Here is a 23863-nt window from a genome sequence, read left to right as displayed (position 1 = left end):
CTTTTGTATGATTCACCTTAAAGGATATATACATATACACACACATACACACACATATATGTATGTATGTACATACACACACTTCCTTTGGTTTTTGATTCTTGCAAACATGGACAAAATATAATGTTCTTTGTAATCATATGCCAAGAAGGTGGCAAAGAATGTGATTTATATTCTACACATTCCAAAACACCATATTGCAAATCTTCACAAAACATTAGGCTATGTCTACACAACCTAAGTGAACAGATACATACTATTTAGTGAATTTGGGTCTGCTCTAACTATAAAACAGAATTTTCTCTTGCTTCAACAATCCACACATACAGGTTGAGCTGGCCCCAGATTCTTGGACAGCTAACAAACGTTCCATTTCAGTTTGGTTAAAAAAAAAAAAAAAAACTGAAAAGACAGAGCTTGTTTTCCACAGAACCTCAATACATTCTTGAATTTGCCTGTTATTTTTACATTAATAATGGTGTAAGCAGTTGCTTCTAAAGTTCCATGCACCTTGTGAATTAATAGGTTACTTAGACAGTACAAGTCCCATAGATGCTATCCTTTGGGTGTGAAAAAGTAGCACTCTTCTAAATGTTAGTTCAGTGAGGTATTCTCTAAAGACAAGGCTTTCTGAGTATTTAGGTAGAGAGAGTATTCATGGTCAAACACAGGATCTCTTTATGGAAGTTAGCCTGCGCATGCACAAGATGGAACAAATTCAAAAAACTTCTGTCATCTTCATCGCGATCTCCTATATGCCACACACAGAATAAAAAAAAAAAAAAAAAAACACACAGAATAGACAGTAGGAAAAAGAAAATGACAGTTAAATTTTTATATATATGATTTATTTGAAACATAAGATGTTCCAATTTTCCCTAGTGATATTTTAATAGAAGACCTTTACTAAGTCTTTAATAGTGCCCTTTTTTACTAAGTCAGATGTTAACCATTGAAATCATAGAATTATGCAAGAATACTGGATTAGAAAACAGAATAGGCTCCTGGTTCATGTTTTATTGCTTCTAACTTTATGACCCTGGGCAAGTCGAGTAATCTTTCTAAGTCCTAGTTTTCTTATCTTTTAAATCGGGACCATTATCATGTTGGCTACTTAAAACTGTAAAATAATGTATGCAAAATACACTGAAAACTGTACAAATCTAAGGCATCGTTAATGACAGTTATGATCGTTAGAAGTGAGCAGTTAAATTTCTGCCTGTGCAAAACTGAAATTGATTCCTTTCAAAGAAGACTCATAATCTTTACATTTTCCATGAAAATCACTACAAGATTTTGAAAATGACAAGAACCAGGAACAAAGTATATCTCATGGCAAAACAAAATGTGTCTGTTCCTTCTATTTTTAGTTCAGAAATAAAAGTCTACACAGAATTAGTGTCTTAAGCAGAGACTATAATGCATTTTAGCTCACACCTGTGCACCATCTATTCGCATACTCACCCGACATAACTGACTGCATCATTTCCATTATAACACATGCAAATGCATTTGCCACACTCTGCAGGAAGTTATTTCTTTCCATTGGAGTGCTAAAGACTTTACAGACTTTTTGCATCATTTTAACTGTCCAGTCCATGCAGTATAGTTCTTTTTCGCACACCTGATTTAGATATAAAAAGCATTATTGTAAACCTGCATGTAAACAAGCTCTAGAATGTGAAAATGGTATTGACAACGATGGTTTGCGATTCCACATAATTTATTAAACATGATACATTATTGGGTCTATGAATGGAAATCTCTTATATCCAATACTCCTTTGCTTTCAAACGATGCAATTTTAGTGGGAAAATGTGTGGAGTAAGTAAAACTCTGGTTCAAGATGGTCATGTATTATTATTTATTAATGGAAGCAATAATATTTAAAACAATTATTGGACATATGAGAAAGAAGATTCCTGTTCATTCATTCATTCAATAAATAGTCACTAACCCAAAAAAAACCCAGTGTCTTCGAGTCGATTCTGACTCATAGCGACCCTATAGAACAGAGTAGAACTGCCCCAAAGGGTTTCCAAGGAGCCCCTGGTGGATTCGAACTGCCAACCCTTTGGTTAGCAGCCATAGCACTTAACCCCTATGCCACCAGGGTTTCCCAAAATATTCACTAAGCACCTGCCAAAAGCTGGAGATACAAGAATGAACCATAAAACATGGCCTCTATGCTCAAGGAGTCCAGTGAGAGTGATAGATAAATGAGTAATTTCGATAGGCAGAAGAACTATATGTATTACCAACGTTCTATCTGCAGAATTTTAAGGGATATTTATCTCTCCATTATTTAAAAGTTAAACAGTTAAAGATTATGTGTTCATGGCTAAAACTGACTGAAAGGTAAAGATTTATTCACTAACATTCTAAGTGACCCATTTAACTCATACAGTCAAATATACAAGGTACAGCATGAAAATAAAGTATATAGTGGTATAACGAGATATCAACCTGACAAGGAAGATTTACTGAATGCCTATTATGTGTAAAGCACTGTCCCAGGCACTATGAAAGAAATAAATGACAGTCCTAGATTTCAAAGAACTTGCAACCTATTTTGAGAGATGGCCTTACCCTACACATACTAAAGAACACTATTAGTAAATGAAGACAAAGAGAAGACAAATCTGAGGCAATTGAGAGAAAATTAATGATCAGAGTTGAGATGTTAATCAGAGTTGGATATCTAGAGAAGGCTTTTCCACTCCTAGTCACTTCTTCTCCATTCCTTTTGCTATACTGCCAAAGTGACCTTCGAAAAACACAAAATTGATCATGTTTCTCCCCTTCTTAAACTTTCAATAGCTCCCTACTAGAGGACAGGTTCAAGCTCCACAGAATGGCTTACAAGCCCCTTCCTTACCTAGCCTCTTCCTCCCTGTCAGCCTCACCTCCTGCTACTCCTCTTCTGCACATTTTACAGTCCCCTGAATATATCCACCCTGTTTCACTTCTCTGGGTCTTTGCATATACTGTTCCTGCTGTCTTGGATAATTTGCCATCTGCCTGGTGATAAACTCCTGTTCTTTTTTTAAAAAAACATTATCTGCTGGGATTTGGGAAGCCCTCTCCGTGCTCTTTTTCCACCCCAGATAGTCCCTCTTCTCTGCTACCTCCGTTTGTACTTTTTTTTTTTTTTTATTGTGCTTTAAGTGAAAGTTTACAAATCAAGTCAGTCTCTCATACAAAAATTTATTTACACCCTGCTTATACACTTCTAGGAAACCCTGGTGGTGTAGTGGTTAAGTGCTACGGCTGCTAACCAAAGGGTCGGCAGTTCGAATCTGCCAGGTGCTCCTTGGAAACTCTAGGGGGCAGTTCCACTCTGTCCTATATGGTTGCTATGAGTCAGAATTGACTCAATGGCACTGGGTTTGTTGTTGTTTTGTTTTTTTTATACACTTCTAGTTGCTCTCCCCCTAATGAGACAGCACACTCCCTCTCTCTACCCTGCATTTCCTATTCATTCAACCAGCCTCTGCCCCCTCTGCCTTCTCATCTCCCCTCCAGGCAGAAGCCACCCACATAGTCTCCTGCATCTACTTGATCCAAGAAGCTCACTCCTCACCAGCTTCATTTTCTATCCCACGGTCTGGTCCAATCCCTATCTGAAGAGTTGGCTTTGGGAATGGTTCCTGTCTTGGGCCAACAGAAGGTCTGGGAACCATGACCTCTGGGGTCCTTCTAGTCTCAGTTGGACCATTAAGTCTGATCTTTTTACAAGAATTTGAGGTCTGCATCCCACTGCTCTCCTGCTCCCTCAGGGGTTCTCTGTTGTGTTCCCTGTCAGGGCAGTCATCAGTTGTAGCCGGGCACCATCTAGTTCTTCTGGTCTCAGACTGATGCAATCTCTGATTCATGGGGCCCTTTCTGTCTCTTGAGCTTATAATTCTTTGTGTCTTTGGTGTTCATTCTCCTTTGCTCCAGGTGGGTTGAGACCAATTGATGCATCTTAGATGGCAGCCTGCTAGCATTTAAGACCCCAGATGCCATTCTCCAAAGTGTTTGTACCTTTTTTTAACATATATTTTTCCACTTATCTCACTGAATTTCAATTTATTTATATATACCTTGCTATCTCTTAAAAACTGTAAGCAGCTTGTGGTCAGAGATTGTGTTCTATTAATTTCCACAGTCCTAGAATCCCATACAGTTTACACTTACAGTAAGCACTTAATACATTTGCATTAAATGAATATTAAATCTACTTCTAACTTTTTATTTTGAAAAATATTTTAATTATACAAAAGTAGAGAATAGTATAATGAATCCCTAGTACCCACCCTCCTAGCTTCAACAATTACCAATCTTGTTTCAGCTCAACCCCTCATTTACTTCCACATTTCCCCTACATTGATTATTTTAAAGCAAATCAAATACGGTGCTTGTTTAAAAAAGAATTTTTAAAAAGAATGTAACTTGGCAGAGCTGTATAATGACAATCCAGACATGAAGTTGGGAGAGAATAATATAAGGAATGCTTCTAAATAGGGTAGTTTATTACACATATTTTAATATTTTGAAAAAGGAATATTAAAAAATTTATACTTAAATACTCATTCTTTCAAAATGTTTTGTGCGTATTTCAGTTCCTTTAGGGAGCATTCCTGGTAGTTGACTGTCATTGTAAACAACATACTAGAAAAAACTTTGTTTTTACTTACCAAAGCCAAAAAGACTATCAGCCTTGCCAGTTCAATGGCCCGTCCATTCACAGCTTTACTAGCCATGAAAGTGAAACAGATGTTGTTCCCACATAGGATTAGGAGGCGTGCATTATTCTCCAGAAGCCACTCACGGGGAACCACTTTTATTAGAGAAACAATAGTTATTCAATGAGAAACCACACAATAGCTATAGTAACCATCATTAAATACATGCAATATTATATCACTTTATTGGAAATACAATTAGTGCCAAGGGAAAAGCTCAGATAAAATGCTTTAGTTTTTCAATTACAGCATTCAACCGGAGATAGAGATTATTGCCATGTTATGGTGGCTCTTACAAATGTATTAGAAATATAGTCAAAGCAATTCACCTACCCATAGGTTAGAAGGCTGGATGGTCTAATGCTGTGTAAGGAAAGAAACCTTATACACTTTAGAATCTAAAGGATTATTCAGGGATGGGAAGCATTGTTTCACCTCTCCTGTGCCAACAGGAGAAGGCTTTCTTTCTTACATTACCTTGGAGGGTGTTTCTGAAAACATGTAAAACGGGAATAAGTAAGCTAATTAAAGTAGGAAGCTTTCAAATAGTAATAATACAGATAGATATAAAATTGGTAATGGAAGGAAAGTAAGTCGATTTTAAGTTCTCTGAGTGGTACGAACAGTTAAGCACTTGACGATTCAAACCCATCCAGAAGCGCTTCTGAAGACAGGGCTGGTGATCTGATTCTTAAAGGTCACAGCTTTGAAAACCTATAGAGCAGTTCTACTCTGCACACACTGGGTCACATGGGGTCATCATGAGCCAGAATTGACTCGCTGGCAGCTAACAACAACAATACACTGATTATATGCATTCTCTTCAAACATAAAGCCAAACTTTTCAAATATTTTAGAGCATTTAGTGATTTCCAATAGGCAATTCATTTGTTACGTGTAGAATTATCATTACAATTTTATAATTCTATTCTAATAAAAATTTTCTATCATTCTACATTGGTAAAGATATATTTTTACCTGAAAGTTCATCTACAAGACTGATGACATCATCTGCTGTCCACTCTTTAGTGCCCGTGTCATATAGTAACTTAATGGCATCAGCCAAACCTTTTAGACTGGATTCATCTGTAGGTCCTTCTACCATTTTCTGCCAAACCACCTGTCCTGAATGATAATTGAAATAAAAACTAGGCTATAACAGAATAATTGGCTTTGTGATAAAAACTTCATGAATTACTTAAAAAAGGGAACTGGATTGGAAAATGGAATCCCATTACAAATACTACTACTTTCACTTTAACTTTCATAATGGAAAGTCAATTCTGATTATAATACATTTTAATGCCTGTTATTAATGTGACAAAGCACAGCAACAAAAGCTAAATGAAGAAAAAAGGTAGTTTCACCAAGCAGAATAGTGCTTCTAGTTCAAAGATAACACTATTTCCATACCAGAAACTGGTATAAACAATTGATGTAACCTTACTAAAATAAATGAAAATTTATTGATATCCTTCCTAAAAGACAGCATGATATATTTAAGAATCTTCCAAACATTTATATCAAAAAACAGTAATTCAGTCCATTTTTTCATTCTTCAACTATGACCGATTTTCTCTGTGGGTTACACAGAACAAAATTTTAATCCCAGATTGGCTTCCTGCTGCGAGTTAAATATTTAAACTGGCTGCCTCCTAACATAAATCAATGTGAACTAGAGATACTCATGCTAATTCTAACATTAATCTAAGCCAAATTTAATGAGAACAACTGCAGAGATGATGGGAATATATTTGGTAATGGCCTACAGCTGAACAAGTTCTGCCTTGAAGCTTAGGAAATGCACTAGTTAATGTAGCATATATCCATGAAATCATGAAACACAGTTAAGTCATTAGAAATGATGAAACTGAGCAGGTACAAAAAGATACTTTTCCTTAAGTGAAAATAATTAACCAGTGACATAACATACATCCCGGAAAAATGGGTGCTCACCATCCTGAGGAGATATTGGCCCGAAGATGATATATAGTAATCTTGCCTGATTCACCATAGGCCACGGTTTTAATATACGAGTTAACCAAAAAGCAGAGTCACTTCGATGTGTCCAATGATCAAGCAGGACATTCCTACAGAACAGCCTGATCCTTAATTCCAGTTTCCGGGCGCTTCCTATGAAAACACAGTGTAAATGCATCTTCCTAGAAGGATTGATATGCATATTCGATAGTGATTAGAGTAAGTATGAACCACTGTGGTTAGTGATCTTATAAACAGGAAGTAACCAAGAGATTATCTGTTGTTAAGCTGCCCTAACTTCATGGTTTTAACTATCTACTTAACCCTTCGCTTTCTGTTTTATATTTGATACTTTGAATATACGTTAATCAAAAGATATGCTTGTTTACCAGAATCTCATATAAGAGTTTGGATTTTAAAAGAAATAAATGCAGAGAAAGGTCAAAGACATATATCATCAATGTGTTTTGTATTGAAAGAGTTACTTCATTCTTCTCCAGAAAAATTTTGGATTTTCAAGGGTCTATTTTTTTTTTTTCTAAATTTTTTTTTTTTTTTTCCTATTTACTCAGCTTCCCTTATTCTTGCCCCTCTCCTATCCATTTTGAACCCAACAGCTGGAGTGGTCTTCTAAAATATAAGTTGGATCCATTCTGTTTTTCTGAATTAGAATAAAATCTCAGCCATGGTCACAAGACCTTTGGTGATCCAATCTTTCATCACTCACCACTCCCTTACTCTGCCCTGGCCACCCTGGTCTTTTGACAGTACCTGAAGCCCTGGGGGCCCAGTGGTTAAAGCGCTCAGCTGCTAACTGAAAGATCAGCAGTTCAAACCCACCAGCTGCTCCACAGGAGAAAGATGTGGCAATTTGCTTCCCTAAAGATTACAGCTTTGGAAAGAAACCGTATAGGGCAGTTCTACTTTGTTATATAGGGTCTCTCTATGAGTTGGAATCCACTTGATGGCAATGGGTTTGGCTTTTTTTTCAGCAGAGTACATCAAACTCTTATGCCTCAGAGTCTAGTACTTCATGTACCTTATGCCTAGAATTTGTACAGTACTTGAGCTTTCGTGATGGCTCGCTCCTTCTTAATCTTTAGGCATCAGCTTAAATGTTACCTCCTCAGAAAGATCTTACCTGACAACCCTAGCTAAAGTTAATACTTCTTCGTTCTGGTTTTTATGTAAAGAGCACCTTGTTTACTTCCTTTACAGTACTTTCCACAACCTATAAATTATTTTTTTTATTGTTTTTCTCCCAATTAAAATGCAAGCTCCATGAAGAGAGGTTCTGGGTCTGTCTTGTTCATAAAGCCTAACATGTGGTAGCTCTCAGGAAATTTTTGTTGAATGAACAGATATGCCAGGCACTATTTAGAAGAATGCAGATTACTAAACTTTTATTTTGTTTTCAGTGAATCAAGTTGTAAAGAAGCGTAAATCAAAGTCCTTTTCTTCAAAGAGTGTACAATTTTGTTAGGTAGATAAGACAAGTATAAATGAAAAGTCTCCTAATGGTCTAAGGCTGTATATAAGTACCCCCTGGTGTGTTCAGTCAAACGACACAGAAGTTTAGGAGAGAGATTACTGCAGTCCTAGGAAAATCAAATAAGCCTCCACGGAGGTGACCAGGCAAACTGGGTATTAAAGGATGAGAAGGGATGGTAATTCAGGAAACAGAGATAGAATGGACAAAGATACTGAGGTAGAAATGTGTAAGGTGTGTCTGAGACACAGTGAGTAGAACAATATGACTATGTCATACTGATACAGAGAGTAGTGGGTGATAAGTTTGACAAAGTAGGTTGAAAGTAGAATGTGAAGGCCGGTTTAAGTAGTTTAGATTTTATTATGAAGGCAACAGGGAGCTATAAAAGTTTTTAAGCAAGGAAGGGACATGATAAATTAATTTTGCCACTGTTTCACTGGGCTTCTAAATCTGCCTTTTTGATCCATAATTTGTTTTATAATGAAATATTTCAAGCTGACAGAAAGCAGAGGTACTATAACAAATACTGTATACCAATCACCTAGCTTTGTCAAAGCTTTCCTTCTTGCTATATTTGCTTCATACTTTTAAAAATAAACAGAACATTGCAGACACAATTAAAGCTTCTCATATGTCACTTTCCAATCCTATTATCCTCCTCCTAGAGGTAATCAATCACTAAACTGAACTTGGGTTTTATCACTCCCAACTATGTTTTTATATATACATTTTTGCGTATGTATGTAACCATAAAAAATACATAGTATATGTCACCATAAAGAATATATAGTATTGTTTTGAATGTGTATATAAATGGTATACTGAAAGTATCTTCCAACAACCTTTTTTCCTCAACATTATGTTTTGAGATTTATCCACATTAATATACGTGGCTGTAATTCATTTTAACTGCTGATGGTTTTAACTGTGTCACTATACAACAATTCATTCATCTAGTCTCCTGACAATAGGCAGGTAGGTTGTTTGCAATTTTTCACTGTTACGAATAATGCTGCAATGATCATTCTTGTACATGTCTCCTTGTGCACACTGAGGGCGTTTTCAGAGTGAAAATGCTAGATTGTACGGTTCCATAATTTTAAGAATATAACATATTTTAGGTATATCCCCCCCCGCAAAAAGAATGCTATATAATAGATCAATGGAACAGAGTTGAGAACCCAGAAGTAAATCCATCCACCTATGGACAGCTGATCTTTGACAAAGATTGAAGTCCTAAACAGGGAAGAGAAAGTCTCTTCAACAAATGGTGCTGGCAAAACTGGATATCCATTCGCAGAAAAATGAAACAACATTCGTACCTCACACCACACACAAAAACTGACTCAAAATGGATCAAAAACCTAAATGTTAAACCTAAAATTACACAGATCATAGAAGAGGTCTCTATGATCATAAAGATCATAGAAGAAAAAATAGAGACAATGTTAGGGGCCCTAATATATGGTATAAATAGAATACCAAACATAACTAACAATGCACAGATAGCAGAAGATAAACTAGATGTCATGGATTGAATTGTGCCCCTCCAAAATTATCTGTCAACTTATCTGGGCCATGATTCTCAGTATTGTGTGACTGTCCACTATTTTATGTGATTTCTCTATATGTTATAAATCCTATCGCTATGATGTAAAAGATGGATTAAGCAGTAATTATATCGATGAGGTCTACAAGATTAGGTGGTGTTTTTTAAGCCAATCTCTTTTGGGATATAAAAGAGAGAAGGGAGCAGAGAGACATGGGGACCTCATACCACGAAGAACTCAGCACCAGGGGCAGAGCATGTCCTATGGACCTGAGGTTCCTGCGCTGAGATGCTCCCAGACCAAGAGAAGACGGATGCATTACAAGGACCTTCCTCCAGAGCCGACAGAGAGAGAAAGCCTTCCCCTGGGGCTGGCACCCTGAATTCAGAATTCTAGCCTACTGACTGTAGAGAATAAACTTTGTTAAAGCCATCCACTTGTGGTATTTCTGTTATAGCAGCACTAGATGACTAAGACACTAGATAACTGGAATCTCCTAAACATTAAACAGTTATGCTCATCAAAAGGATTCGCCAAAAGAGTAAAAAGAGAACCTACAGAGTGGGAAAAATTTTTTGCCTATGACGTATCTGACAAGGGTCTAATCTCTAAAGTTTATAGAAAACTTTAATATTTAAATAACAAAAAGACAAACAATCGAATTAAAAAATGGGCATGAACAGGCACTTCACCAAAGAAGACACTCAGGCAGCTAACAAACAAATGAAGGGATGTTCACGATCATTAGCCATTGGAAAGATGCAGATCAAAACTACAATGAGATACCATCTCATCCTGGCAATAATGGCACTGATTTAATAACGAACAACAACAACAGAAAACAACAAATGCTGGTGAGGTTGTGGAGATACTACAACCCTTAAACACTGCTGGTAGGAATGTAAAAATGGTAAAATCACTATTAAAAATGATATTGTGCTTCCTTAAAAAGCTACAAATAGAAATACCATATGATCCAGCAATCCCACTCCTAGGTATATACCCTAGAAAAATAGGAGCTGTAACACAAATAGACACATGCACACCTATGTTCACTGCAATATTATTCACAATAGCAAAAAGACAGAAACAACCTAAATGCCCATGAATGAATAAATGGATAAACAAATTGTGGTACATACACACAAAGGAATACCATGCAATGATAAATCTACACAACATGTCACAAGATGGATGAATCTGGAGGACATTATGCTGAGTGAAATTGGTCAATCATAAAAGGACAAATATTATATGAGACAACTATTATAAAAAGTCAAGAAAAGGTTTACACACAGAAAGAGATATTTATTCTCTGATGGTTTCCAGGGAGGGGAGGTGGAGGTAGGGAAAATCATTAACTAGCTAGTAAACACGTTAACTCTGATGAAGGGAAAGGCAATACACAATACGGGGGAAGTTAGTACAACATGACCAAGGCAGGGGAAGACACTGAGGTAGGACAAATGGAAATGGAGACTCAGGGTGGTAATGGGGAGAGTGCTGACAATTGTGGGGATTGCAGCCAATGCCATGGAACAATTTGTGTATAAATTATTGAATGTGAAACGAATTTGCTCTGTAAACTTTCACCTAAACCACAGTTAAAAAAAAAAAAAAGGTACTATAATAGACATCTTTGTGTCCACCACCCAGTTTAAGGAATACAGTAGTATCAATACAGTTGAAGCCCTCTGAACACTTTTCTTTCCTCAATCACATGTCCCTTTTTTGCACCCTATCCAATTTAGTGTTTATAATTCCCTTATATTTCTTTGTCCTTTTACTAAATATGTATGCCATCATTTATTTTTAAATATACTTTTGAACTCTGTATTTTTTCTTTTTTCTATTTTAATCTCTGTATAATACTTTCTGCGAATTGTAGTTCTTTACCTGGTTTACTGCAGACAACAGTCTGCATCTTGCGGGAGAGATTGGTCAGCTCACATAAGAAGTTATAAACACGATGACACTCGAGTTCATCCCAACCTGCTGTTAAGGTCTGAGGATAATAAAATAAAGGAAATATTGCAGATGTTCAGACCATCAAATTGAAATGTAAATCACTACTGCATTATGAGCATAACTTCAATTTTCATCCACTACTGAACTGTTTGGAAACCCTGGTGGCATAGTGGTTAAGAACTCCGGCTGCTAACCAAAAGGTCAGCAGTTCAAATCCACCAGGCGCTCCTTGGAAACTGTGGGGCAGTTCTGCTCTGTCCTATAGGGTGGCTACGGGTCGGAATCAACTTGACATCAACAAGTTTTTTATGGAGCTGTTCAAATGAATAAGAAATTTTACATAAATAAGATCTAGAAATGCTCCAAAATCCAGTTTACTTTTAGCTGGAAATGGGAGTATCTTTTCAGAGAACTTCTTAATGCTACTCAATCCTGAACTCTGACAGTTCAAAGAAAATAACAAAGTAAAGCCAAAGCCTTGAAGACAGCTTTAGGCATCTGACTCACAACCATACTGTAGCTTAGTTTTGGAGTAAAGCACCAGTGACTATAGTAGAACCTCTTTAACGCCCTCTAACTATCATTTGGAAACCCTGGTGACATAGTGGTTAAGTGCTATGGCTGCTAACCAAAGGGTCAGCAGTTCAAATCCACCAGGTGCTCCTTGGACACTCTATGGGGCAGTTTTACTCTGTCCTTTAGGTTCACTATGAGTCAGAATCAACTCGATGGCAACGGGTTTGGTTTTTTTTTTTAGCTATCATTTATGATATTGCTTACAAATGATGATGACATCATTTTAATGTGGCAATTATTAGCACTTATTTATGACATGTGGATGTGAATAAGCAAATACATTCTTATTAGATCAAAACTTATTATCTTTGAGCAAACTAGAATGGACAAACATATATGAAAAGGAGGTTCAAATGGTAAGCCAATATAATTAAATTCTGAAAGGGTTATTAATCACGTAGATTCTTCTTGAAATAGTTGAATTGGATTCCATCAGTTTAAAAATTAATCGTATTCTCTCTGTAAGGATACACAAGAAACTGGTAACAGTGGTAACTTCTGGTGCAGTGAACTCGGTAGACAAGGGACAGGCCTAGGAGGGAGGCTAACTTTTCACTTTATACCATTTTATACTTCTATATGAATACCATTTTGAATTTTACATGAATACATGTGCATGTATTACTTGTTCCAAAGCAATAAAAAACAAAACTAAAATCTGACTTGGAAAAGTAGGCTGGTAGGAGGCCCTAGGCTCCAGGAATCTGGACCTGTAGGAGATGGTGAACGACAGGCTGAGATACAGAGATAAATTTTCCCATGTTCCAATGCTTGATGATAGGAGAGATACAAAGATACTCTGGTGCTAAACAAGACCACAAAGAAGAAGGCAGGCCATTGGAGGGCTGAAAACTATAAATCCACAGAACCCCTAAAATTTGAGAATTTAGGGGGAAACATCCCCCTCCTCCATAAAGTATAACTTTCTTCTTATTTAGAGCAACTTTAAAGAAAATAAGTCCTTAAGTATAGTCCCTACACTTATATAGTTTTTACTTTGAGAAGAAGCATGGTAGCAGTTAAAAGTGTTGTCTCTGGAGTTCCACTTACTGGCTGTTTAACCTTGGGCAAATTACTTCACTTCTCTGTGCAGTTTCCTCATCTGCAAAATGAGGATGATAACTACCTACCTCATAAGGTTGTTAAAAGTGTTAAATTAATTAATACATATAAACTGCTTAAAATAGCATCTAAAACATAGCAAGGCTCAATAAATGCTAGTTATTATTATCTTCTTTGCTTACAATAAAACGGGAGTCAGAAATATTCTTGAAATTAATAGTTGATTTCTAAAATCACACCTTAAATAACTAGGCCAAGTCTTTAAACTCATTTTACAGATTCTTTTAAAAATCCACAATATTTCTAGTTTTTACAAGACTTTTGGAAATCTAGAGAGAACACTGGCGTAGAATAAATAAATGTTAAACATTTCTCACCAGTGCAAAACCCAAGAAGAAAAACTGAAGTAGCAAACACACTGTTAGATTAACACATTCTCAAATCTTTAAAATTTTATTTTGCACTCTTTGAGATTATTATGACTTCTATTAACCTAAGGAAAGACAGATTTACATACTGTACTTACTAACAGTTCAAAAAGCATTTCTCTTCTTCTTTCATTAAAAAAAATACCTGTAAAAACATGCCATAACATGGTAATCCTAGACACTGCATAGGAGCTGCACAGCCACTGAATTTAAAACATGAAACCTGTAAAGAGAACAACTATTAATTCTTCCCTTTCAGTGGAACTCTACAATGATTCGACATTCAAATTTAATGGAAATGAGCAAGATTTTTTTCAGTACATATTCTGATTAGCATTATATTACATAAATTGGGGTAACAAAGAAGTGTAAAACAAAACCCCTGCCCTCAAGGAGCTCACAACTTATTTAGGAAGATATACACAGGTGAAATTATTATAATAATCCAGTTAGAATAATGTATAAATGCTAAAATGACTGAATAGACACTACTTTGGACACCGTATATAAACAGGGAAAAGATAAACTTGGAAATGATCAAGAAAGGTTATGAAGGATATGATTTAGGAAATAATACTGGAGTCATTATTTCCTGTCCTTGAGCATAGGGAATGTGACCCAGCTGGAGTTCGGCTCACAAGGGCTCACAAGGACTCACAAGGACACATCAACTGGGCCCTGAGGTACAAAGACAATAGATAGAATAATCTTGGAAAATATCTTTTAGGGAACCTTTCATATAAGCTGGAAACCCAGGGGTGTAGTGGTTAAGTGCTACAGGTGCTAACCAAAGGGCTGGCAGTTCAAATCCACCAGGTGCTCCATGGAAAGCCTATGGGGTTCTACCCTGTCCTATAGGGTCGCTATGAGTTGGAATCGGCTCCATGGCAATGGGCTTGGTTTTGTTTGTTTGTTTGTTTCACATAAGCCAGAACACAAAAGACTTTCCACTCTTATCTTTTTCTATTAGTATTTAGTGAATAGAAAATTTGTTAGACCAACGAAGACCCTCCTGACCGTCTACTGAAACCTGTACCGATGACTGGATGACTGCTAAGAAAGACGATTCAAAATGTAGGATGTTTCTGGTCAATCTGTGAAAAGGTGAAGCTTTCAATGGTTTTGCCCGTTTGTAATGCTAATATACACTGATGACTCTGTAGCTTTCTCTGGACTCAGACAGTCATGGCCGGTTTCCCATTCTTGCCTATTCTATTATAGAAAAGTCTCTGAACTTGGGCAGACATGACTGTGGTAACATGCTTGTCTGTTTTCCCACCATTGTCTGTTCTGTAATATTTCCTTAGATTCAGGCAGACATTAGCTCTGGCAGCATGCTTGTCTGCTTTTCAACTTTTGTCTTTTGAATATATGCCAAATAAAACTTTCTTTTTGCTTTACTAAACTTTGTGATGTTTTTTCCCCTACAACAGATACGAGACAAGCGATGTCTTACAGTATTGGTAGGATCTGGATCAAATGAATAGAAAGAATTGTTGAAGGAAATGGTAAGAAATGGAGGTAGGAATAAACAAGTTTTCTTCAGGGAGGGAAGATCTGAGCAGCTTAATTAGGCTCCAAGTAGGAGGAAGTAAGGTTGTATTATCAGGGAGAACCCTATATGCTGCTATAGAGCTTAGACCTTATCTTGCTGAAAGTAAGCAGTCACTGAAAGATTTTTTTAGCAAGAAAGTTAACTTCATGAAAGTGATGCTTTAAGAATAATCTTGATTTAGAGTACTGAATGAGTTGAGGTGGGAAGAAACGGATAGTAGAAAATCAGCTGGGAAGCTGTTTTAATACCACAGAATTGAACTCCATGCAAATACTGACATGAAAACAGCTGGTGCACCAGAAAGAGTTTGCATAGCATTGAGTGCAGAACTGAGCCATCAGAGTTGGATGTCTGGGTTTGTACAGTAAAACTTATACAGAGACTATGCCCAAACAATGATGTAAATTTTCAAGTCTATTATCAAAAGAGGTTTGTCATTTTATACATTAAAAAATACTTTCTTACGTTTTAGTACATTTAAACAATTAAGATTTTAACATTCAGAAATTATCACATTTTAATAGAATACCTAAACACCACTGTAAAACTTCCACACGATTCCCATGTGGGGTAAAAATATCTTTATATTCTGAGAAACCTAGTAAAATTGAATGATATATTTAATTATATAAAATTTGTTTTATAATAAGTAAGACTACTATCCGGTATTTAAGGAGCCCTGGTGGCACAGTGGTTAACTGCTTAGATGCTAATTGCTCCTTGGGAGGAAAGACCTGGCAATCTGCTCCTGTAAAGATTACAGCCTAGGAAACCCTATGGGGCAGTTCTATTCTGTCCTATAGGATCACTATAAGTTGGAATGGACTTGATGGCAAATAGCATACCATATTTGGGTGTTCTATAATCTCTAAGTACTTGATAAAGTCTTAGATTACCATCAGTTGATTATTTAGTACTAATTTCTTAAAATTCTAATTAAAGATAGATTTAAAATTAGTCTAATATCTTAATAAAACACCTTTATTGGAAATCAAAGTTTGTAATTTTATTTAGAAGTGTGATCTTACTTCTGCAAGAGTCTTGTGAATGTACTTGAGCCTCTCCTTCGTGGGTAGCAGCAACGTGCACCTTTTAAATAGCAGACCTGAGAAAGCAGAGAGACACACGTGAAAAAATAACAATGCAATTAATTTGAGAATATAAAGCACAGCAAAACCTCTCCTGAAAATCAGGTACGGCATATCACAGTAGGCTCTAGCTCATATCTATTTTTTTTTTTAATTATGGTAGAATATATAAAACGAAACATTTGCTGTTTCAACCATTTTTACACGTACAATTCAGTGACATTAATTACGTTCCCCACATTGTGCAACCATCACCATTATCCATTTCCAAATTTTTTCATCAAAAACTCACTACCCCCCATCAGTAACTCCCCATCTTCCCCTCCCACTCGCCTCTAGTAACCACTAATAAGCTGCATCTATGCATTTGCCTATTCTAGATATTTTATATAAGTGGGATCATACAATATTTGTTCTTTTGTGTCAGACTTAGTCAGTATAATGTTGTCAAGGTTCTTCCATGTCATGCATGCATCAGAACTTCATTTCTCTTTATGGACGAATAATAGCGGATACGGTTTTTAATAAGAGAAAATTTGGGAGGAAAGGAGCAAAGCCCTAATAATATATGAAGTTTACCAAGTGACTATGATGTCCATCTAAGAGGCATTGGCAAAAACCTCATAAAAAATGTGAAATTGATAATATGGGACAGATGTGAAACATATTTAGATTAAAAAAAGATACAGTAATAAAACATACTTGATAAGAAAATAACTACAAAAATAAACTTGATTTTGTCTTCATTCCATAGAAAACAGATTCTAGTATCTCTTGAAATTGACCTCATGTCCGGAAACTGTTTTAAGAGTGGCTAATGTAAAACACAGCAAGAATGAGAAAAGAGATCTTGTATTCTTTTTTCCAAATACAAAAATTTAAAGTCATAAATACTTAAAATTTCATAAGTTTGAAGTCATTTTTATTCACAGAAAATATTCAGTTTAGATTAAGTATCTCTTTCTTCAAAAATATCCTTTTATGGGATTTTCATGTTAAGCATGTGTAATTAAAAAAAAAAAAACTCTTGGTTTCCCAGTGAGATATGTAACTTGAATTACAGTGACAGGAAGTGTATGATTTGTTTCCTCTGTCTTTAAGTGGTCTGTTTTCCTAAAATGGCAATACACTGCTAACATTCCTATAAGAGCAAACGTCCTCAAACTAAAAATAAGATATGTGGTAGGAAAATATATATCTGAATATTGTGACTTTCTTGAGCTTTCTTTTTTTCTGCATTTTACATAATATATGATTTTATACAGTTCTGTAGAATCTATGGGAACATATTTTTAGAAGTTGCTATGTTTGGATAACACATGACCAGAACTGAGTTTTAAACATAAATCCTCCTTATTTTTGTACATACAAAGACCTTTTCAGTGTTTGGTTTTTAGGTTGTCGAGTTCTTTTTCTCTCATACTTTGGCATCCAGTCCCATGTCATCTCACAGCTGGGGGACTGTATGCTATCATTGTATATTGGTTGCCTTTTCTAATGTAAAACTCCTATTTTCAGGCGTTGCAACTTGCCATGAAAACCAATACTGGATGACTTTTTTTTTTTTTTTTTAACACAGGTGCTCTGCTATACCCTTTAGAGACCAGCTTCTTTAATTTCTTCTTCACAAAAATAGAGTCAGACGTAATGTTCTTTCCACACTGGCCATCTGCTCTGCTTTATATGAAGAAGCAATTAAAATTTATAATCTTCAGAGTGCAGGATTCTGAAATGTTATTTTATTGTCTGGAAACAAGAACAAATCAGACAGGAATGGCAATATGAGAAAACGGTAGGTACATCAAACATTTACCTGAAAAATCAGTAATAAGCCAGATGTCCACATCAAAATTAAATGGAAGGCTGAAGTCATTGCATGAATAAAACCATTTAAAATCTAGCTATTAAGGTCAATATATTTGTAATTTTAACTGAATTATCCACATAATTGTCTTAATGCTTTATTTTGTTTAAGCAATTAAGACTTGCTCTCAGAGAAAAAAATCACCAGTTTTTTCTTGCAGGTAAAAATCAAAAGATAAGCTCTATTACCAAAGAACCACTTCCCCTGAAACTAAGAGTGTTTCAAAAAAAGGCACAATGAGAAGTACCAAAAAGTAACTGACATATTCTGTTACTTAGATGACTAACCCTAATCATAAATTCTCAAACTATCAACGTTGTTAATCAGATAACGTACTTTTCATTTTGCCTTATTAAACATACTTGTCTAATATAGTTTGATGTATATACACATCTATGTAGTCTAGTTTTATTGTCTTAAAGCTAGGCACCCTTGGGCCACTATAAGGCAGTATTCACTTGGCTTACTATTATGCCTTTATCTCAACATCACCTTGATATTTGGCTGTATTGTCATGCTTTGGTTAATTATAAGGTGGTTTTGTAATTAAATTGGTGTCATAAGTTAAGTCAAAAATAGAATTTTATTTCCACACTCTTAGGGAAAATGAAATCAATGAATGGGGTGAAAGACATAAATGACTACAAACCAAGGGAAGAAAGATTATACAGAACTTTGTGGTAAAGGTCAATTTAATTACAGCATAATGATGTTAGTAAATATGTTAGAGTGCTTAAAAAAAAAAAAAAAGGAAACCATAGTTTCTGATAAAAGAATAAATGATCTTCTACCACAATGTATTTCAATTTCTTTTTTATTTTTAAGGACTGGATTATGATTAAAAGGGAAAATGGTATAGAAATAAACTCACTAGACCCACAGGAAGTGAAGCAAAGAAAATACATCAGTTTCCTAAATGGGTAAACCACCTAAGACAATAAGCATACGTGACACTGCATCCACATGAAATCACAAGGACTGACACTACATTAAAGTACATCCTTTCATCTTTTCAGATAAACGCAAGGGACTGTTGTTAAGACAAAGTTCTCACACTGGAAAGACTAAAAGCATCATGGAAATAGTCACATCTTAGGAAATAGTCCATTTCCCACTGGCTTTACAGAATTGTATGATAAAATCCCCTTAATTAAGCATAGCTCTTTACTTGTTGCAAATCTCATTATACAAGTTACCTAGACATCTGTAATGTTCCAATATAGCAGAGTCTTGTCTCCTTCCAGACAGCTCAAGTTTATGAAAGTCCTGTAGTAAAAGTCTTTTGTTTCCTGATGAGCTTGAGATATAATTAATAATGTGCTGGCTGACTGTTTTGGACACCATGCTTAGCATGCTGATTTCTTTCACTACCATAGAGGGGGAAAAAGGAATGGCTTACATGCAAGAATATCACTATTAGAACAATCTATTAACTTACAAACTAACTCATTAATAGTAATAATAGTAAAAATAATAAGCCCAGTAGGGAAAGAGAATAATCTTTAAAATTATTTTAAATCCAGTTTCCAATGAATTAGAACTATTTTGAGAGTAAAAACCAAGTTACCATGTCATTATAATTAGAGGCATGCTTTCAAGAGTTTGAGTAACATGCTTTCTCATTGCACCCTTAGCTAACAATGCTGAAACATTAGAAAATAAACTTAATGTGAACTCCATTAACATTTTAGCAGGACCAAAGATGACAGACTAGTTTTTCAGAAAAATAAAAATATTAGTCTTCTGTAGCCTACTCATATAGTCCCCAAACCTCACCTGTCAAATATTTTAAGATTATCTGAAATATTTCCAATGGTAAGGCTTTAAAATTTCCAAGAGTTGATAAGGGTTGAGAATCAGAGTCAAAGGCTTTGGAAAGATAGCTGGATTGACGATTACTTCGTCTGTATTTCTGGTTGGGGATCAAAGTGAAGTTGGTATTTATTCTGGATGTCATCTTTTTTCTTATCTCATAAATCTCTCCTGGTTAGAAAAACAAAGCACAAAAGACAAAGAAGGAAAGACATTAAAACGATACAGAGCTATTGTTTTTTAATGAAGAAGTTGCTACTTGGATGGGCAATAGCTGTCTCTCCATGTTTACAAAAGTTTTAATATGATGTCCAATATACGGAATTTTCCAACAGTACCTTCCATCTCAGCATCATTTGAAATACTTCAAAATTCTTTATTGCTTGCTCAAATACAATAAACAGAAAAAGAGTTTTGGTTGAAAATGAGACATACATATGTGTGTATTTGGATGAGAGTCTAAGAAATGTGCAAAACAGAAAAAAGTAAAAGATTTAACATAAAAATCAATGCAATAATATAAAATACATTCAATATCTATCAATTAGTATGTTACTTTTGCCATCTTTATATTGTAATCAAAGTATTAATGTAGTTTTAAACTTTGTAGTAATGTTCTTTCTTTTAAAACTGAGTAGACATTGTCTTTTGTTAGAAACAATAAAAACAAAGAAATAAAAAAAATAGAGACTTTAAGTTTAGAGCTATTTCAATTTACTAGCTCTTTTTTTTTTTAATAGCTTAAGTTTTAGGTCATATTGCTATTACCAGTTACAGGCTCTACCATACACAAATGAGCAGTGAAATTAAAGTTTTTCAAAATTATAAGACTAGGATAAGTAAATGAATAATAACAGCTCTTCCATCTATTCCACTTTTTGTTAATAATAATTATTGATAAATCTTTGGAAGGGCCTGCATCACTTGATTGCAAAGATGAACATTTCCTAAAAGAATTTATTAAAATTACTGATCATTTACTTACCAAAAAAACCCATTGCCATTGAGTCGATTCCGACTCACAGTGACCCTATAGGACAGGGTAGAACTGACCCATAGAGCTTCCAAGGAGCACCTGGTGGATTCAAACCGTCAACCTTTTGAATAACAACCCTAACACTTAACCACTACACCACCAGGGTTTTGTATTTACTTACACTAAACAATAATTCTTAAAATATATATATTATGCATCACACACAATGACTTTGTATCATTTCATTGTTTCAATTAAAAAGCATTGTCTTTTGTATAGGTATGTATACATACACATATATGTACGTACATACGAATATGTACGTACGTGTGTATATATATATGTATATGGCACCTTGTTTCTGAAGTAACAACTAAGACAGTTCATCAAAGAGTTACAAATATATCTGACCAAAAAGCATTTTTTTCCTTTGGGCACAAAATTACTAAAATCACTTTGTTACTTACTCATCTTAAAAGGTTACATATCAACTTATACTGATTTAACACTATGAAATATTTGAAAACATGACACAGAAATTTAGTGCTTAGTGAAAAGCATCATCTGAAACGCCTTTACAAAAATACTACAGTACTTTCCTTCAGCATTCAATGAGCATTTAAATTAGTGGATACTTTAAATTATCATTAAAATTACACAAATAACATGTTTACTGTTGAAAAGTTTACAAAATACAGCTAAACAAAATTAAATTCACCTATAAACACTTTGGTTTATACCCTTCCAGAAAAGTTTACAAAATACAGCTAAACAAAATTAAATTCACCTATAAACACTTTGGTTTATACCCTTCCAGAATTTTACATGTATATAAATATGCATTTTTAACATAAAAGGGTGGGGGGGGGTCACACTATTCATACTATTTTGTAATCTGCTTTATTTCAGTTAACACTATATTGTAATTTCTATGTCAATAAATATACATCTACAAGTATATCTACTTTAACGGCTGTGTATAATTCCACCAAATGGAAGAATCTTATTTAATCCATGAGGTTGTTTTCAATTTTTCACAGCAGGTATTTTGAAGCATTTTCATTACAATAAAATATAAATCTGGCCTACGATTTGTCCTGTTTCTCAAATCAGTACTCAAACAGGGCCTGTGTCTTCAGAGACTCACTGATACCTGGTTCCTAGGATGACTTTAGAGTCAGCCACTAAGTTTATATACTTTTTAAACCTTTAAAAGGGTTAAAAAACAATAGGCCTCAAATTCTTTAAAACTAATGGCTCCTCTTAACAATTTTTTATCTTCCTCACTCAGACGAGAACATTTTGGGGGAAACATCAGGCTTTTCTGAAAATCCTAAAGGTGTAATCTCAAATTATTTCTAGTTTTTCTCACCCTTCTAAAAGGAAGAAAATCACAAGCCAAAGTTACATATGTTTCAATGTCCCTGTTCCTTCCCACTGATTTTTGGCTATATTGGAGGCCCTAAATGATGAACTTCCCCCCCCCCTTCTTCAGAGAAAAAACGTCAAATAGCAATTCATTTGTTTTAACAAAATAAAATCCTTTGAAGAGACCCACCCCATCTGCTCGGTTATTAACCCAAAAGATCTCCAAAGAGGTAAATTAAGGGGACCATAAAAGAGAAATCGGCCAATATAAGAATCCAACTACATTACGATACGTATTTTTACCCCCTTTCAGGCCATGTAAAGATGAAACTATCACCTCAAGAAAATACTGGGGGAAAAAATCTTTTTACCACAAGTTTTGACAGTTTTCCGGCTAAAGATTCACAGGAAAATGGGATTTAGTCGTTTTGCCCCACCATTCTCAAATTTCTTAACGTTTAAAAAAAAATTTTTTTTCCTCAAAGATTTCCCGCCGGGTAAGTAGGGTCCGGCTCCGGTCCGCGCTGGAGCTGCGTTCCCACCTCTCAGGCGCCCCCGTGGCCTCAAGAACATTTTAGAACACTCCCAGGAGCCCCAGCGGGAAGTAGGCCCCGCCCCCTCATGAATAGCAAGTACCACCGCCTCCCGTAGGGCCCCTCCTTCCTCATGAATAATTTAGAACTCTCCCGGGAGCCCCAGAGAGAAGGCCCCGCCCCCTTATGGGTATCAAACACCCCTACTCTCGTAGTGCCCCCCCTCCTTCCTTATGAATAATTTAGATGTTCCCAGAAGCTCCAACGGGAAGGAGATCCCGCCCCCTCATGAATAGCAAACAACCTCGGCTCCTGTAGCGCCCCCATCCTTCCTTATGAATAATTAAAGAGGTGGGGTTCTTTTTGACCTCTGAATCGGAGGCTAAAGCCACCCTTTGCTTCAAGCTGAAGACAGGAAGGGGCTAGAGCCGTTGGAGTCGGGGGGTGGGGTGGAGGGGGGAAGGGAAGGGTGCAAACGAAGAACCCAAACCAGGAGTGCCATTATGTCTGCTCCAAACCACTTCGTTTCCCTTCACCTAGTTTTGAGCAAATTTATGATTCCCCCGACCCCAACCCCAGTCGGGTAAGTTACTCGAGCTTTCATCATAACTTGTGTGGGAAAAAAATCTCCAAGCATTCGTCTTGAAAAGCTATCTGGGTGCCTAGAATCAAAGGATGATGAGTGCCATCAGCTTCTCAAGATGGAGTCCAAGGCAAATGTTTCCAGCTTGGCCCTCCTCCCTTGAAGATTAGGTTTTCATTCATTTATCCATTCATTCAGTAACTATTTATTGGAGTCCGCTCTGTGCTGGGCAATGGAGTAGGCCCTAAGGGTACAACAGAGAACAAGACACTTAAGTTTCCTGCCTTAACGGAGTTTATTG

The 23863-nt window shown here is 35.8% G+C and overlaps 1 protein-coding gene across 1 annotated transcript; it reads right to left on the bottom strand.

The window, feature by feature from the left end:
• Window positions 1-393: 393 nt before the first annotated feature.
• Window positions 394-23081, bottom strand: FBXO47 (F-box protein 47). The gene is made up of 10 exons (XM_003414683.3): window positions 20067-23081; window positions 19487-19657; window positions 16367-16443; window positions 13929-14006; window positions 11646-11754; window positions 6684-6860; window positions 5706-5852; window positions 4680-4822; window positions 1465-1624; window positions 394-751 (listed from the first exon to the last, which is right to left on the bottom strand). The coding sequence occupies exons 1-10, from the start codon at window positions 20245-20247 to the stop codon at window positions 639-641; spliced, it is 1356 nt and encodes a 451-aa protein (XP_003414731.2). The 5' UTR covers window positions 20248-23081; the 3' UTR covers window positions 394-638.
• Window positions 23082-23863: the final 782 nt, after the last annotated feature.

This window comes from Loxodonta africana, chromosome 18, assembly GCF_030014295.1.
Source record: "Loxodonta africana isolate mLoxAfr1 chromosome 18, mLoxAfr1.hap2, whole genome shotgun sequence".
Classification (NCBI taxonomy): domain Eukaryota; kingdom Metazoa; phylum Chordata; class Mammalia; order Proboscidea; family Elephantidae; genus Loxodonta; species Loxodonta africana.
Note: the sequence above shows the minus strand (reverse complement) of the source record. Positions and strands in the feature narration are given on the sequence as shown.

What these genes read in the sequence shown, in the direction of transcription:
- FBXO47 (XM_003414683.3), bottom strand. Translation starts at nt 20,247, where the DNA reads ATGACATCCAGAATAAATACCAACTTCACTTTGATCCCCAACCAGAAA. An exon ending in AATCTTAAAATATTTGACAG is followed by an intron (nt 19,658 to 20,066) that starts GTGAGGTTTGGG and finishes CCTCTATGGTAG; the next exon opens with TGAAAGAAATCAGCATGCTA. An exon ending in TTCACAAGACTCTTGCAGAA is followed by an intron (nt 14,007 to 16,366) that starts GTAAGATCACAC and finishes TTCTCTTTACAG; the next exon opens with GTTTCATGTTTTAAATTCAG.